The sequence below is a fragment of the Spea bombifrons genome, chromosome 5 (assembly GCF_027358695.1).
Source record: "Spea bombifrons isolate aSpeBom1 chromosome 5, aSpeBom1.2.pri, whole genome shotgun sequence".
Classification (NCBI taxonomy): domain Eukaryota; kingdom Metazoa; phylum Chordata; class Amphibia; order Anura; family Pelobatidae; genus Spea; species Spea bombifrons.
The window spans coordinates 62,535,244-62,551,376 of NC_071091.1; the positions used below are offsets into that span (position 1 = coordinate 62,535,244).

General features: G+C 41.3%; 1 protein-coding gene across 1 annotated transcript in view; it reads left to right on the forward strand.

The window, feature by feature from the left end:
- The window catches only part of RREB1 (ras responsive element binding protein 1), a 44,260-nt gene that overhangs the window by 23,196 nt on the left and 4,931 nt on the right, over positions 1-16,133 (forward strand). Inside the window, exons 5-11 of the mRNA XM_053466270.1 lie at positions 554-643; positions 1,276-1,439; positions 6,129-6,273; positions 6,718-6,854; positions 10,299-10,488; positions 11,845-14,557; positions 15,816-15,980. Coding sequence (XP_053322245.1) covers positions 554-643; positions 1,276-1,439; positions 6,129-6,273; positions 6,718-6,854; positions 10,299-10,488; positions 11,845-14,557; positions 15,816-15,980 — 3,604 coding nt within the window. The remainder of the gene's footprint in view (positions 1-553; positions 644-1,275; positions 1,440-6,128; positions 6,274-6,717; positions 6,855-10,298; positions 10,489-11,844; positions 14,558-15,815; positions 15,981-16,133) is intronic.

Here is a 16,133-nt window from a genome sequence, read left to right on the forward strand (position 1 = left end):
ATATGCTGTTGTAAAGCCAATGGTTTGCCAATAAATGCATAAATCTTTTGTGTAATTGTGTATTATAAAGAGTATCAATATACAACCTTAACACGTTTTATAATTTACCCTGAAAACATCTTATGTGTATGTGGGGTTATTGTAGCGTTTAAAAAGATGGTACCATAGATGGGTGAAATGTTCCTCTATGGAACCTCACCGCTGGCCTGGACCTTCCCAGTTATAGATATGGTCACAAACCATAATGCATTTTTTTTCAGTCCAGTCCTCGTAGACGGCTCCATAGGTTGGGGGCACATTACATTTAACCAGAAATGACTGATGAATAAGTTGGAGCCTTAGTTGGTTTACGTAGCAAACTGAAATGAACACATTTTAAGACATAACAAAGATACCGATGGTACCATCATCTATTTTAGAGTCAATAGAATATTTAAGAGGAGGACATGTCACTTTAAGCAGATTCAAATTTCATATGATGAATTTATTTAAATGCATAGATTTGCTCGGAATGGATTGTTTAACACCTCATTTTGTGTGTTCTTTGTAATAGGAATGCAAAGAAGAGAAATCTTCATACACCTGTCCGTTGTGCGACAAGATTTGCAATTCCCAGCACCAGCTGACTATGCACATCCGCCAGGTACTGCCCTTCTGCATTCATATTACCTACTAACAATGTAAACTCTCCAGAGTGCACAATGAATAGTCTTATCCATGATCGGTGAGGATTTCTCATGGAGAAAAAAAATCCATTACAAAATGGAAGTCATTGCAATAACTTTCTCCAGCTGGTAATATCATTTAAAGCAAAGAAACCATATACTTCATGAAAAAGTAATACATTTTTCATCATTTCCTGCTTTTGGGTTTGGAAAGAATGTCTCTCTGAGTGCCGTAATGGAGTTCCTCTTTGTTTTTGTACATCTTTGTGTTTTATATATATTTAAACAAATGGCATATACAGTAAATGTCCATTTTTATGTCTTTTATACCACAGTTTGTAGCCTAACATATATGCATTAACATATATCAGGAACTCGATTCTTCATGTAAAAAGACTAATTAACAAAACATATTCTAAAGTGTTGTGATCTTAAATCTGATTCTGAGCTCTACCTTCCCTCATGTCTATGCCAACAGGGAGGAATATTTCTGCTTGCCTACACACTCCCTGTTCAGTCTTCAAAGATGTTATAATGGAGTACTTATCACTTGAAGCTCACAATGCCATATGGAAACTGTATATTGATTGGCGATTGTTTCTTTTTGTAGCATAACACGGACACTGGAGGGACGGACCATAGCTGCAGTATTTGTGGGAAGTCTCTGAGTTCAGCCAGCTCCTTGGACCGCCATATGCTTGTCCATTCTGGAGAAAGACCATACAAATGCACAATGTGTGGGCAGTCCTTTACCACCAATGGAAACATGCACCGGTGAGTGACACTTAATAGTTAATTAAGGAGAGTTCCAGGAACATGTTCCACCGTACTAGATAACAGCAGGTTTCTAGCTGGCTGGAAATGGATAAACTGGAAAGTGTTACTTTTTATTCTGCTATGGAACGGAATACTTAACCCACTTTAAAACAAAACAGAAAAGTGTTTTGATGTTCAGGTTGCTAAGTATTAATGCAATGATGATATTGGCAATTCCATGTACAGAAATGAAAAGTTAGTGGAGTCTCCGTGAAGTAAGTGCCAGGTTTCTTTAATTAAGTACCAGGGAGAATACAATCCTGTGATTTATGGAAACAAATGTGGAAAGCAGCGTGATATGATGGGTGGAGCGCTGAACTTTAATTCTTCTTCTGAAAACAAAAAGAAAGGAAAACAGAATTGAAACCCAGCCTTTCAGCATTAATAACAGTCTCTTATTTTAGTGGTACAGTCCCTGCTACATCTAGCTGGTACAAAAGCAGACATAGGACAAGAAACTATAATAATGGTGGTATATCACAGGTCTATCAGCAGGCTGACAGGCTTAGATTATTTATTTTGAATAATGGTTTGTTTTACTGATTCATGGCGGTACTCTCCGTTTTATACATGCAGTGGTGCCGACATGAGCATCCGAACATTCAGCAGAATGCTGACTTCTGGGAATAACCAGGCAGCATCGCTGGACCATTATAGAATTTAGACATTAACAGGGCGAGGCTTAACGTTCTGCAGTCAGGGCTTCCTCTTGACTCATATCACATGTGAGTCACTCGGTGATCTGTATTCAAGTAAGCAATCTATTCATGCATCATCATGTTATACCTACTATACAAAGCAGGGAGAAAGGGAACGTTGCGTTGAATGACTGGCCACCCTCAATACATGGAGCCACTGTGACCTGTGTACTTCCGCTAGCCATTATTTCCAGTGACCTTTTAGCTAAATTGTCTCCCCCCTCCCCTGCACAATAGGCCACATGTAATATCAGCAATTAATACCAGTCATCAGCTATAAGTGGAGCCTGTGTAGATGATCATCATATGTCACAGGTCCAGCATATTACAAAATCAGGAACGCAGTATCACTGATCAGTAAAACTACCCCCCCCAAAAATCCAATGGATCCAAAATGGGGTACCTGAATAATGACTGGAACTTACCCAGTTTATATCTTATTTTAATGTGTCTTTAATTTAAAAAAGTACGGTAATATGAATTGTTTTTTTTTACATGGCAAGTAGTAGACTGCCTCTTTATTAAATATTTCATTATCCTGGGCATGCAACACATACTTTAATGTGGAACTAAAGTTGCAGTCAAACTTTGCCTACATTGGCCTGTTATTTTGTACATGTGAAATGTACAGGGAAATAGAATGTGTTGTACGTGCCATTTTACAGTCCGTGTCCAGAAGTGAAGGCTGGTTTGTTGCCATTCAGTATGTGGATTTTGTACAAGACATTTCTGCTGTCTCCTCTTGCCCTATTGCAGGCACTGTTCACTAGTGGTTTGCTTTGTGGTCAACTGCTTTTTTTTCCCCTTCCCTCTTGTTTACTGTTCTTTGGTATCTTGACCCAAAAACGGGTGTCCAGACCTTGAGAGGTACAATCAGGCCAGCATCACTGTTTTTTCAAGCAACATGACTGAAGCTGATTAACTGTGTCGGTGTTAAAGTAGGGAAGATCAACAACCCTTCTCTAAACAAAGTTGGGCAGCTGTGGCCTTCTTCCTGCCACCAAACCATAAATCCTGTCATGTTCAGATGGTTTAGCTAGCCATGATTTGTAGTCAAACCACAGGTGGAAAGTTGCCTAGGTCTGTTCTAGAGCTCAGGAGCCATGTCCCTCCATGAGAAAGTGTCCACCATTTGGTATGATGGATGTCCTTCATCCTGATGAAGCATGACCACAACCACTACCAAAGGTGTTAAATGAGGGGAACCTGCAGTGATCAGCATCAGCATTTTCATCACTCGAGCTGTCACGCATCTTTTGACAAACAAAAGGTCCGGGCTGGGATTTCACCTCATTTCACACACACAGCACAGAGGTGGAGGGGGGAGAGAGAAAAGACTGTGTGAAAACTTGCCTGACCTGTTTTTACTGTACAGGCTAAAACTAGCAAACAGAAGAGTATCCTGTTTCACTCCCCTTCTCTCTCCTAGCTGAAAAGGTCATTTTCTTACCTTCTAATGTGTTTAGACAAACAAGGTAGAGGATCATTGTGCACTCTAGTGTGTTGTGCTCTCCCATTAGTCCTCCTCCTTTAATTTTCCAGCTCTGTATCGTAGGGAAAAGTGCATACTGGTGTCCTGGCAATCAGCATTTCCTAATCCTTCAGTCGCTGATGGTCTGGCCTGCCAAAGGACTGCAAGACATTCCTTAGCACGCTACGGTGCTACTCCCCCAAATCGCTTGGTGCCGTTAATTACTCGAAATTGTTCCACCGCAAATGTTAGCAGATCTTATTATGCCTGTAGACTGTTCAGTCACGTTTCCCTTACTGTTTAACAGCAGTAATTACTTTGGTCTCCACCAGCCTCGCAGTAGATGTCCATATGTTTATGTGTATGCAGTATTTGTATCTTATATAACACATATGGACTTAGTCCCCATCAAGACCCAGATGGATTTTTTTGTCTCATGAAACATTTGGACCCATGTTCATTGTGTATCCTAAAGGGTCAGTCCCTGCGTGTTCCTCCTGTGAGAAGAGCCGAGGTGACCCTACACAATGCATAGTTTACTATCTACCCATTCAGCTCTTGTTGCAGGGTGTGTTGTAGTATGGATGTATATTCTCAGGATGCTCGCCATTACCCTGAGTAATTACTGCATGTCAGCATTAGTACTGACAAGAATAAAGTATAAAAATGAGAAGATATTTTTTTTTCCTTTGTGGGAGTTGTTTGACTTTTTCCTTTCTTTTTTCCGTGAGTAAGCCTTAGTTTGCTTTTCGCAAAGATCTTCATGCTTAGCTGCAGCGGGGAGGCTGATTCAGACATGTTATGCGGTTGGCTCACCTCACAAACCTGCAATGTACCAGGGCTGGATGCTTTGCATGTTTGACATTAGCTCCCCTCCAAGGTAGATCTCTTCACTCAATACTGGGTTTAATCAATCCCACGGTTGCCCAAGGGAGGAGCGTGACTCAACTCGTAGCGTAAAACTATAGCGTCTGCCCGAGGATTATTCAAATTGCAGCAAGTTACGGGAATACTGCATTCATCCATCCTTTCAAAGGCACTCTTCTTTAGTGTCTGAAGCTAATAATATATGCCTGGGGTGTTAACAACAACCCAAAATACTGTTGCGGCTATTCTGCTATTAAGCCCGGTACCTGGTAGACACAGGGGTGTATACATATCCTGTTTAGTTTGGCTTTGTGTGATTACAGCCATGTTTTAATCCTCCCTCACATTCTTGACCCTGTGGCTGCATAAATATTAACGTACGGCTCAGTAGCTTCACAGTTAAGTTCCGAAGTCAGCCGGTTGCCTTTGCACTACATGGTACGTGGCTGCCATAGTGCCAGGACGCCAGCTGAAGTTTGATACAGCCCATCACTGTAGGTTATAAGCTGCAGCTGTTTCAGCCTGTGGCATCTCCAGGGCCGTGATAAACAGCACGGTAATCAGTTCAGTTACTTCTTGGGGGGGGGGGGGAATCATTAATCTGCTGTAAAAAAAAAAAAAAAAAAAAGCGCTTTCCAGCGCATGCCAAGGACCAGGCGGACTAACTGGAAATGCGTTGTTGAAAGGTTTGCAGTAAACCTATGTGACCATCGTGACCATCATCGCTTTATTTTTCTTTTATTTCTCTTGTCATTCATTTTTTTTCTCCTGTTTATCACTGTGGATTCTGGAGCATCCCAGCAGCAAGGAGGAGTTTGTGTGTTTCCTCATTTCAGTTCTTCTTTTGTGTCCCCTAGAGAATCTGGCAATAAAAAAAAAACATGCTAGTGGTACAACATAGGGGCACACTTAATCCTCAATTACCAAATCCCTCCTTATCCTCTTAAATGTTTACTCAGCACATTTGTCACAGGTTTTAGGATTAGGTTGTATGAATGGCGTTTGGCATCATCTTGTGTATTCTTGTGCTGTTTGGTCAGTGGTGTGGCAGACCCTTTTCTCTCCTTAAGCTTGTTTGGCCAAGCTGCCTTCATCCCCGTGAATGTGTAGGATGCCTGGGATTTGGCGAACGGAAAGCAGAAAGCCAGAGCAAAGCCAAATAAGGAGACTTGGCTGACGGAGATCTCGCTTGAAATGTCTGCTTTCTGTTCACCAGGCACTCGGCCTGCACACTCCCTTTTCTTTGTCCAGATGCTGGAAGGTTGCTCAGGCTCGCTCGTCTGGACTGAAATTCACCTGAATTGTTACCGTCTTGTCCTTCCATTAGCATTTAGCAGAGGGAACAGTTAATCTGGTCCTGTTAGTGTTTTGTCTGTTTAGTTTTATTCATTGTGTGTGATGCTGTTCCATGTATTGTTACAAACTTCCCTTTTCTAGTTTCTCTGCCTGAGCCATGTGCTGCTAGTACTGCTTATCAGTGATGTTTACTCTTCTTAGGACAATTAAAAGTATGTTGGACAGTGGTCCTCTGGTCTTCATATGTATATACTGCAGCATGCAAACATACCGACACCTGTTTTGTTAAGTACCATACGTTTATTCTCAATTCAGGCATATGAAAATACACGAGAAGGACCCAAACGCCCCAGTGACTGCAAGCCCACCCTCGCCACAGAAACGGAGGAGACTGACCACCAAAAGGAAATCCATTCCTGAAACCGATACCGATAAAGAAGACTCTCCACCAGCAAAGAAGGTCACTATACAAATGTCTTCCTCTGCAGGGGTTTCTAATTATTTCCTGTCAAAGGATTGGAGTTTGGTAGAACTACTACTAATAGTACCTTCTGATCAATTTTGAGTAGTCCAAGTTCTTTAAGATATCAAAACATAAAAGGGGCCAATTTGGTTTACGTATGTAACCTGCTTCAGAGATCTGATTTACGACCCCAATAACTTGAAGGAAACCAAACTTAAAATCCTAGTCCACTTGTAGTCCTCTGTATTCCTGTCCTGGATGCTGTTATCTGCATAGTTCATGTGTATGTAATGTGTTTAGCATGTGCCAAAATATTGTATCCAGCATGTAAGCTCAAAAAGCAAAACGTGATAATATGATGGTTAGAGGATGGTGTAAATTACACACAGAAGGGAGTACTTCTGTGTCATGTGAATGATGGCATGTTTTTTTTCCCTCAAGGCTGTGGAAGAAATTCAATCTGTGGATCCGTTGAAAAAGACAGAAGATGTTGTCCATTGCCCTCTGTGTTATAAAGAATTTACATGCAAGTCTGGTCTGGAAAGTCACATGGAAACACACCCTGAAGCCTCGCTAAAGTAAGACCATGATAATGGCTAACCTTGATAATGCTCGTTTGTATAGGTTGGAAAGCTCATTTGTGCTGCGTATAATTATTTTACTTGGTGTATGTTTCTTCCACGATGTGCTGGTAGATATTTCACTTGTGCCAATTGATTTTTGTAAGCAAGCCAGACACTGAATAGGCAATGTTGACATGACATACCAGAGTATGATGGGTAACAGATTGGACCATTTCCTTCCAACATCCAGATAGCGATCACCAGGGCCACAGTAGGCCGAGGGCTCCCTTCCTGTTATCGCTTCTACCATGTTAACAAAGCTGGACAAACAGTAGCATAGCCAGGTGGATCTTTGCATTCCTGGAGTAACACAAGCATGTTGAGCTTGCAAGGAGAGCAGAGGGATTTATTCACCGACGCAGGAGTTTGCAGGTTTCACTCCTAGACTTCACTATTCTTAAATTATTCATGCAAGCCCTTCTTGCACGAGAAACATATCAGTTGGCCCTTCGCAAAAGTATATTAGAACATTTGACAGGACAATAAAAATGCTTTAACTACATATATTTTTTTAGTTGTTATAGCCTGTTATCTGCTCTTCACACAGTGTCCTGCCCTGTTAGATGTTAAGCTGTGGGCTTCTGTGACAGTAATATGATAATCTAAAACTGCAGCCTGTCTTGACCCTTTAGGATATGTTCATTAGCTCATGCACACTCGGCTTCTACTACGTGTCACAGTTCTCTAGATATAAACAGTTATTAGTAAAAAGCAGAGTGATGGTTTAATGTAACAAAGTGCTGACTTGTGTGGTTTTTGACTGGTGTGTGTGTGTGTGTGAGTGAGGCTGGGATCTGCGGTTGTGTTGGAGCCTTGTGAGATCCCGAGTATGGGTCAGACTAAAACAGTAACACGGAGACTGGAATGTGTGTGGCAGAGTGCCCAATCTATAACCAGCAGCCTTAAAATAGGAAGCCTTAATGATATGGTTCAGCCCATCGAGCCGAGGGAAGTATGTGTGCGTACATGTGTAAATAAGTATGTATTTTTATACTGAAAGAAGACAGAACAGCCTGTTATGTGAAGTGCACGCATTTATTTCCAGGCCATTATCCCTGGTATTTCTTTAGTGTTATGAAATGACACCTAATTGTAATGAAATCCCAGCCATAGCCTGCGCACGGAGAATCTGTATTTTATTATCGAATTCTGAAAGACCTTTTTATAGCTAGCACAAACATATCGACAGTCCATTAAATAAATAAAGCTCTGAAGTCGCTGAGAGCTTATACAATATCTGCATTAGGCTAGGGTAAGCAATGTGACATGTCCATCTTTCATTACTTTAAACTTTCAGAAGCTAAACAAAATGCTTCTGTTTGATGTCCTTTCACAAGGATGTGTGTGTGTGTGTGTGTGTGTATAATATATCCATATCCATACACACATATAAGTGTGTATATACATATATATATTATTTTTTGAGGATTAAATATATATGCAAGACAGGTGACAAATTGAAACATTTAGTGAAGATACATTTACTACACTCCAGGTAATTGTCATCTCCCTGTTAAACTGAGCAGGTATTGGTAATGAAATAATAGCAGGGCTCCCGAGTATTCGCCTTGCCCTACATGTTTGCTTAATGGGTGTTAGACTACGGAGCTGTGCTTCTGCAATAAAGCTAATTAGATAATTAGTTGTCTGTAAAACCACCAGGGAGCAGCAAGTGTTCCCTTCTTGTCCCAGTGGAAGATGCATGTTGTGTATATATTCTTCCATTTCATCCACTAAATACTTGAGATGCGTACGTGGAAGGTATCTAAGCTTTGGCATGTTGGCTGAGAGCCAACCAGGGTAATATTAACTTTGGATCAAGATAGCTGGGGCGGCTAACCCGTTAGACTATATTTTTGTTGTTCTTTGATGTGTCTAATTAAATGCAAACCATTTACAATTCTTTTTTGCCTTGTTTAGATTACATGATATGCAAATAGTATGTTTAATTCCTAAAAATAGGGCTTTAATAAACTCATGAGAACTCTTGGGTCCTTCGGTTAGTTCAATAAACACTTCTGTTTTTATAATTACAAATTAAAATACCTGACAGTATTGTTTTATGAAAATATGGGAAATCCTGCAAGACATTTAAGAGGCTACAGTCCCTGTTGCCTTGTGTACTTTTGGAGCGGGCTTACTATCCTCTACATTGTCTTTGAAGAACAGTTTACAAGCGAGGTAGCAGAGTAGCTGACTGAGAGCATGGGGAGAGCGGGCTTTGGAGTTAAATGCCCCTGTGATAATAGCAACTCCAAATGCTTGTGGGTGATGTCTTTTCACTCGGTCTTAGTTTAGACCAGAGTTTGAAGACATGTCAACAGGTGCTGAGTGCTAGCCCGAGAGGCTTTTATTACATCCCTCTGGCTATAGCTGGGTTTGTTTTTCTTTTGTGCAAGATCTCTCGTGGTGAGAAAACTGTCTCTAGCACTTATGCTGAAGAGCAAGTTGTACACTTGGTCTTGGGGGAAGGGATAAGTGTTGATAGAGGGGGTTTAAAGCAAATCTACGACAAGAACGAGGATCTCCAATGGCTGCATTATCACCAGCGTTTTTGTTTCTCTGCTTCTTTAGTTCCTTTCTTATGTTTTTGTTTTTCTTCCATTCTGATGTCCATTGGATTCTCACAATGCCTCCTGTGACTTGATGGAAGCAGAGATATATATATATATATATATATATATATATATATATATATATATATATATATATATATACATATATATACATATACATATATACATACAGCTAAATTAGGTGTAGCGGCCCATCCGTTGGTTAAAGTATGAGACAGGCATTCAAGGTTATCCCACGTATCATATTGTGCACAAATGCACCTGTAAGACATCATTACTTTTTTGTTTTGTATTACATGACTTACACCTTTCCTAAAAATAATCCTGTGGCCTCCCTGTATCCAAAAGGACGTGTCTACATTTTTCCTTTAACCTTCTGTGCTCTGGGACACTAGCCTGTTCGGCAAGCTAACATGTCAGTGGCATGGGTGGACCGTGGCTTGGTCCAGCTCTGAACTGACTAAAGCTAAACTACTGGGAAGATGAACAAGCAGTGTTTCTGAATTGAGAATCATTGCCCTAAAACATGTCCTTGGGGTTTGGGGGAGATGAAATGTTGAACCCTCAGGGTAATAGTTGAGTTCTTTTAGAAAGTAGATGGCACTGGCTGAAATAAAATTTAGTAAAATTACTAGTAGTTAATATAAGAGCCGATCGAATCAAAATGTTTAAAAGAGGTTTCTTAATGGTTTACAAACACAATTAGTGCTAATTTGTTGTATGAATTGCGGGTTATGTTCTGGTTGTATTGCAGTATGTGTGTGTTAGCACGGTGTGCCTTGTGCTGTGGATCTGATGTCTACCCTCCTTTGCCTTTTCCCAGGTGTGACATTTGTTGTATTTCATTCCGCACCCACCGGGGCATGCTGCGCCATAATGCTGCGATCCACAGGCTGCTCCCCAGGGACTCGTCAGGAAAGCCTTTTATCCAGAATAACCCTTCCATCCCTGCTGGATTCAATGATCTGGGCTTCACTGACTTCTCTGCCAAGAAGTTTCCTATCATTTCTCAGGTAAGAGGCACAGACAATGAAGGAAATAAATGACCTTTTTATGACCAAAGTTTGCAAAAATGTGTATTATTTACAAGCTTGTTTCATTCCTTTTTATTAATGGAAAGTCTAAAATATTTAAAATGGATACATAGGTATTTTGGAGGACATAAGATTGGATACCTGTCTGGGAAGGCCAGAACACTCCACTGGGTAAGAGTAGTATGGGAGGTTTGTCGAATAGATCATAAGCAAAAGTGTAAGTAGGCCTGTGAACCTCATGGTTTCGTCGGTCTTCCGACAAACTAGGAATGGTTGGCTGGAGCTCTGTATATAGCCAGTGGAAAACAGAAGCTCTGCCTGTATGTCGGTATTCTAGCTCTAATCACCATAACCATTGGACACGGCAAAGCTTATACACATTTTCATTGCCTCTTCTGTTTGCAGCACACGTCCTTTGTATGCAGCACACGTTCTTAAAATTATAATTGGCGTGAAATTATGTTTGTCTTACATGTATACTTGTACTTTACCCAGACCCTAATGTTGATGCAACCTTGTGGAGAAAATCCTGCACCTCATAATCCATTAGGATTTTAAGATGGCCAAATGCTATGGCAGCATTTCATTCGTGACACATGACATTAAACTGACATTTATTAAACTGGGAGGCATATGATGTGCCTCATCCTGGGAAACTCGGGCATTGATCAAGGTTATGCCTAAGTAATTATTACTAACTCCAAGAACATAATGAGAGAGCTAATCTCATGCTTTAAAGGCAGGGGAAGGATTTTGCAGAAACGCATCGCATCTTGCCTTAAGCTGCTATTTAGTAAGATATAAAGGCAGGTTGTCCGCTTTATGCGCTGTTTTTTGAGCAGTAGGCTTTCGGTTAGTGATGTAGAGTACCACAGCCAGACATGCAATGCTCTTTGGGTTTCTATAGCAGTAAAGGGCTTATCATCATAATCCCTTGTGCACATGGCTTTAAATGGCATATGGAGGGGGGGAAACCCTGGTTTGCCCTTAGACCCAGGTAGTTGTTAACTCTTTCAGTTACAAAAAAATGAGGCGCTCAGGTAACAGTCACAGAGTATAAAGAATAACTGATAAGGAACAGGTTATCACTTGATTCTCCTTGCCTTCAATTATGGGTAATCGGCTTTAATACAGGAATGTGATTTCCATATCCCTACAAAACACTTTAGAAATTATGCAGCAAAATGACTTTGTTTGGATCTTTGTGTATTGGAACAAAGCTATATAGTGATCTATATTTTCCTTGAATATTATTTTTTATATTGTGTTAGTAAAGCAATACTGTTTTGCTCATGAATGTCTGTTCTTACTAGTGTTCTTTCCTTTTGAGAATAGGTCTGGTGTGAAACGAATTTAAGGAGGTGTATCAGTGAATTTCATCGTTTCATTTGTGAAACCTGCAATAAGGCTTTCCCGATGTACTCTGCTCTGAAACTGCACATCAAGACCCATGGAGAAGGGCAGGCCAAAAGTGAGCACAAGGCAGAAAACTCAGCTGGAGAGAACCAAGAACAGAAAGCTTTCATGGCAGCTCTGGGCCTGCAGTACACCAAAGACATCAAGCCTTCTAGTCCGAACGAGAACACACCAGACTGTTTACAGGCCATAGCCCTAGAAACTCTGAAGAGTAACCTACCTCAGGAATTTGGTAGCATGAGCATGCTGAACTTATCTCCTTTAGAAGCCCCCTCTGTAAGTGGTCCTTTCTCAGTCTTGCCACCGACAAAAGAGAACCTAAAGCTGCTTAACCTGCAGCCTTTTCAAAAGGGCTTCACCATGCAACCTGACAACAGTATCGTGGTTAAACCCACCTCTGGTGAGTTGGCTGATATTCAGCAGATACTCAAGATGGCTGCTTCCGCACCCCCTCAGATAAGTCTTCCTGCTTTTGGTAAAACGCCTCCAGGCAGCACACAGTCCATTTTCAAACATATGCCTCCACTAAAGCCAAAGCCACTGGTGACTCCTCGTACACTTGTTGCCACCTCTACGCCCCCTCCCCTTATTAACACTCAGCAGGCATCTCCAGGCTGCATCAGCCCTAGCCTTCCTCAGCCACCATTGGGGATTATAAAGAACACTGTAGAATCTGCAACAAACGCCATATTTTTGCAATCCAGGCCTGGAATCAATGGCATCTCTTCTTCTCAAAACTCCCAAACACCAAACAATGATGCCTTGAGTCAACGAGACATAAAATCCCAGCTGGAACAAGACAGTATTATGGAAGCTTATATGCCTTTAGATTTGGATTCCAAAATCAAAAAGGAAGTGGGTGAAGTGAATCTGAAATCGATCATTCCTGGAGCAAACAATAAAAAAGCTCCCCAATCAAGAAAAGACTTCCATCCTTGCCGTTTCTGTGATCAAGTGTTTTCATACTCCGGTGTTTTGAGGGCTCACATACGCACTCACCTGGGGATTTCGCCCTATCAGTGTAACATCTGTGATTATATTGCAGCTGACAAGGCTGCACTAATACGTCACCTGCGAACACACAGTGGTGAAAGACCATACGTATGTAAGATTTGCCAGTATCCTTTTACTGTCAAAGCCAACTGCGAGAGGCACTTGCGTAAGAAGCACCTTAAAGTCACCAGAAAAGACATTGAAAAGAACATTGACTATGTTTCAACAAACACAGCAGAAATGGTGGATGCACTGTGTTCTCCTGATACTGTGTGCAAATGCTGCGGGGAGGACATGAAGAATTATCGTGCTCTTCATATACACATGAGAACGCATGCCAACTTCCCAAAAAAGAAACCATTTGAATGCAAAGACTGTGGCACAGCTTTCTCTGCCAAAAGAAACTGCATCCATCACATACTTAAGCAGCACCAACATGTGCAAGAGAAGGAGATAGAAAGTCACATCTTGATTAGAGCCTGCAGTCCTGAACCTACCAGGTCAGACTCCCCACTTTTGGAAGACAACACTTACCTTAAGAGGACTTCTGCCACAACCTACCAAGAATCACAGAGCGGGTTTCTACCTGTGGGGTTCCCTGCATTCCCTTTAAAAGTTGAAAATACTGCCGGTTTCCCCGTGGACATTAATGAACCCTTGGATTTTTCTCAAAAGAACAAGAACCCAGGTAGTTTCCAAGTAAAGCAGGAACCTGTCTATAGCAATTCTGTTGCCTCGTTTGACTCCATGGAGCCAATTGATCTGTCCATCCCTAAACACACTAAACAGGACAAAGATGAGTCTCCGGTTACAACAAAGACCCAAGACCAAGCTCTGGTGACCATTGGGCAGAAATACAACTGTCAGCCATGCCCAATCTCCTCAAGTGCCAATGAAATTGTAGATAAATCTGTATCCATCTCACATTCCAAACCTGTGAAAAACACTTTGCATTTAACGGTACCTATCATTTCTCCTGCTGTGCTTGGCAGTGCAACAGTCCTGCGCCCTTTGAGGCCTAAACCACCACCTCTTTTGCCAAAGCCTTTGATCCCTAAAGAGTTGCCACCTCTGGCTTCAATTGCACAGATTATTTCCTCTGTATCGTCTCCCTCTGCTTTGTTAAAAAATGAAGTTACCACTCCTGCTTCTCAAGTTGCTGCCAACAACTCAGCAGCCACTGAGAAATCTGGTGCCTCCAAATCCAAAATGACAATCCCTCACAAGGAACCTACAGCTCCTTGTGATGTTCCAAGTATGGTTGGAAGCCCATCTGACACCACCACCTCAACTGCTGTAGCTGGTGGAACAAAGAAACGAGGTCGAAAGAAAGGAACTAAAAACAAACCCAAGGTACCCACTGGGCTGGATCTTGAGTCAAGTGGTGAATTTGCAAGCATTGAAAAGATGTTGGCCACAACAGACACTAACAAATTCAGCCCTTACCTCCAGTCCACTGAAGATCTCAAAGAGGCTGCAGACCACAATGGAACTAGTGAAGATGAGAGGGATAGCGGTGAAGATAAAAGAGCAAAGAGAAATTCGTATTCCAACTCTGTGCAAAAAATCACCTGCCCGTATTGTCCTCGTGTTTTTCCGTGGGCAAGTTCCCTGCAGAGACACATGCTTACCCATACAGGTAAGATAATTTTGTTTGTCTAATCTGTTTAGGATAATTATTGTATGGCATTTTCCAGCACTAATGTTTATGTAAACTTGTATGTTTACACTGTGGGTTATAAGAACTAGTTCTGGCCTTAACATGTAAGCTCAAACAAACATTTAAAGATTGGTTGGGATCTGTTTTACTTATGCAGTAGATTAATTCAGCTATAAAAAAATATACAATATTTTGGTGGCTTTGCTGTGGTCATTCCAGTCTTAAACTGTAAGGAAGACTGCGGGAAGCCTCCATTATTTTAGAATGGGTAAATGGAACTAGCAGACATAAATTTGTATGTGTATGTCTGTAGCATGACAGTCTTGTCACCAAACCATATATACACAAATGCAATTGTAGTTTTGTGCAACTTTTGTTCCTTTTTATGTTCCATAAAGCTAACGTAGCTATATATAATAAATGTACATGTATGTATGCTTTATCAACAATATATTATAGGCCTCCTGCCAGTGAAAAACGTCACACACAGGTTTTGAGGGACCCTTCTGCTTTCAGTTGCTGTTTGGCAAGGCAATTAGGGGTTAGCAGGCCTTTCTCCACAAAGGGTTAAAAAAAATAAAGGCCTTTCCCTGTTTGTGACTCGGTAGTCATTGACCATGTATTTTTAGGAGTCTGTTCATTTATTGATAGTGTCTGCTTAATGCCTGTGTTCTTTGTGAACAATTACATCTTGCCTTGAAATTTTCAGATGATCAGAAAGAAGAAGGCTTGAATTTTCTTGTGTTTTTTTTTTTTTAACCCTTTCCTGAAAACTTGAAGGCACAGATAGCCGTGTAACTAGGCAGAGCGAGGTCACATGACAGATTGAGAGTTAGGATTGGGGCATGCGATCTGCTAATGCAGATTTAGCTGTTAATTAGCAGCAAAACGAACAACTTGAGGCAGATTAAAGCAGAGTGGGTGCTCATAATGCTGCTATTGTGTCTAGCTGAGACAAGCTCTTTTGTTTCCAAAGGATATGCTGATTGCCCTCCCTTCTTTCCCCTTCGGCTGCCTCAACCCACATCACTCATGACTTCGCTGCCATGAATATAGCATAATGTTAGGACATTAGGAAACCTGGAGACGCACACATTATCTGATAAATTATTTATTTATCCTTGTAGGCCAGTTGATTCCTGCTACAGATGGTCTCAATGTTTTTGACCTGGTTGTTTGGGGAAAAAAAGTCAATCAGATAAAGCCATCTTTAAGCATATTTTTCTCCCTGCTTCAGGTCAGAAGCCCTACCCCTGCGCAAAATGCGATGCCTTCTTTTCTACCAAATCTAACTGCGAACGCCACCTGTTACGCAAACATGGAGTTGCCAACCTGTCCTTAAGAAGAAACGGTCTTATGTCCCAGTCTAAAGAAAGTGATGCTGGATCTCAGGATAGCACAGGTAGCAAATTGGGCTTGCGTAGAATCCGAGATGGGATATCATTGGGACTAGACTGAAAATGGCAGCAAACAAATATAACGCAAAAACTTTTAGAATAGTATCCTAGAACGGATCTTTGGAAGTAGGTGTTGGGGTGATGTTTTACACTCTCCA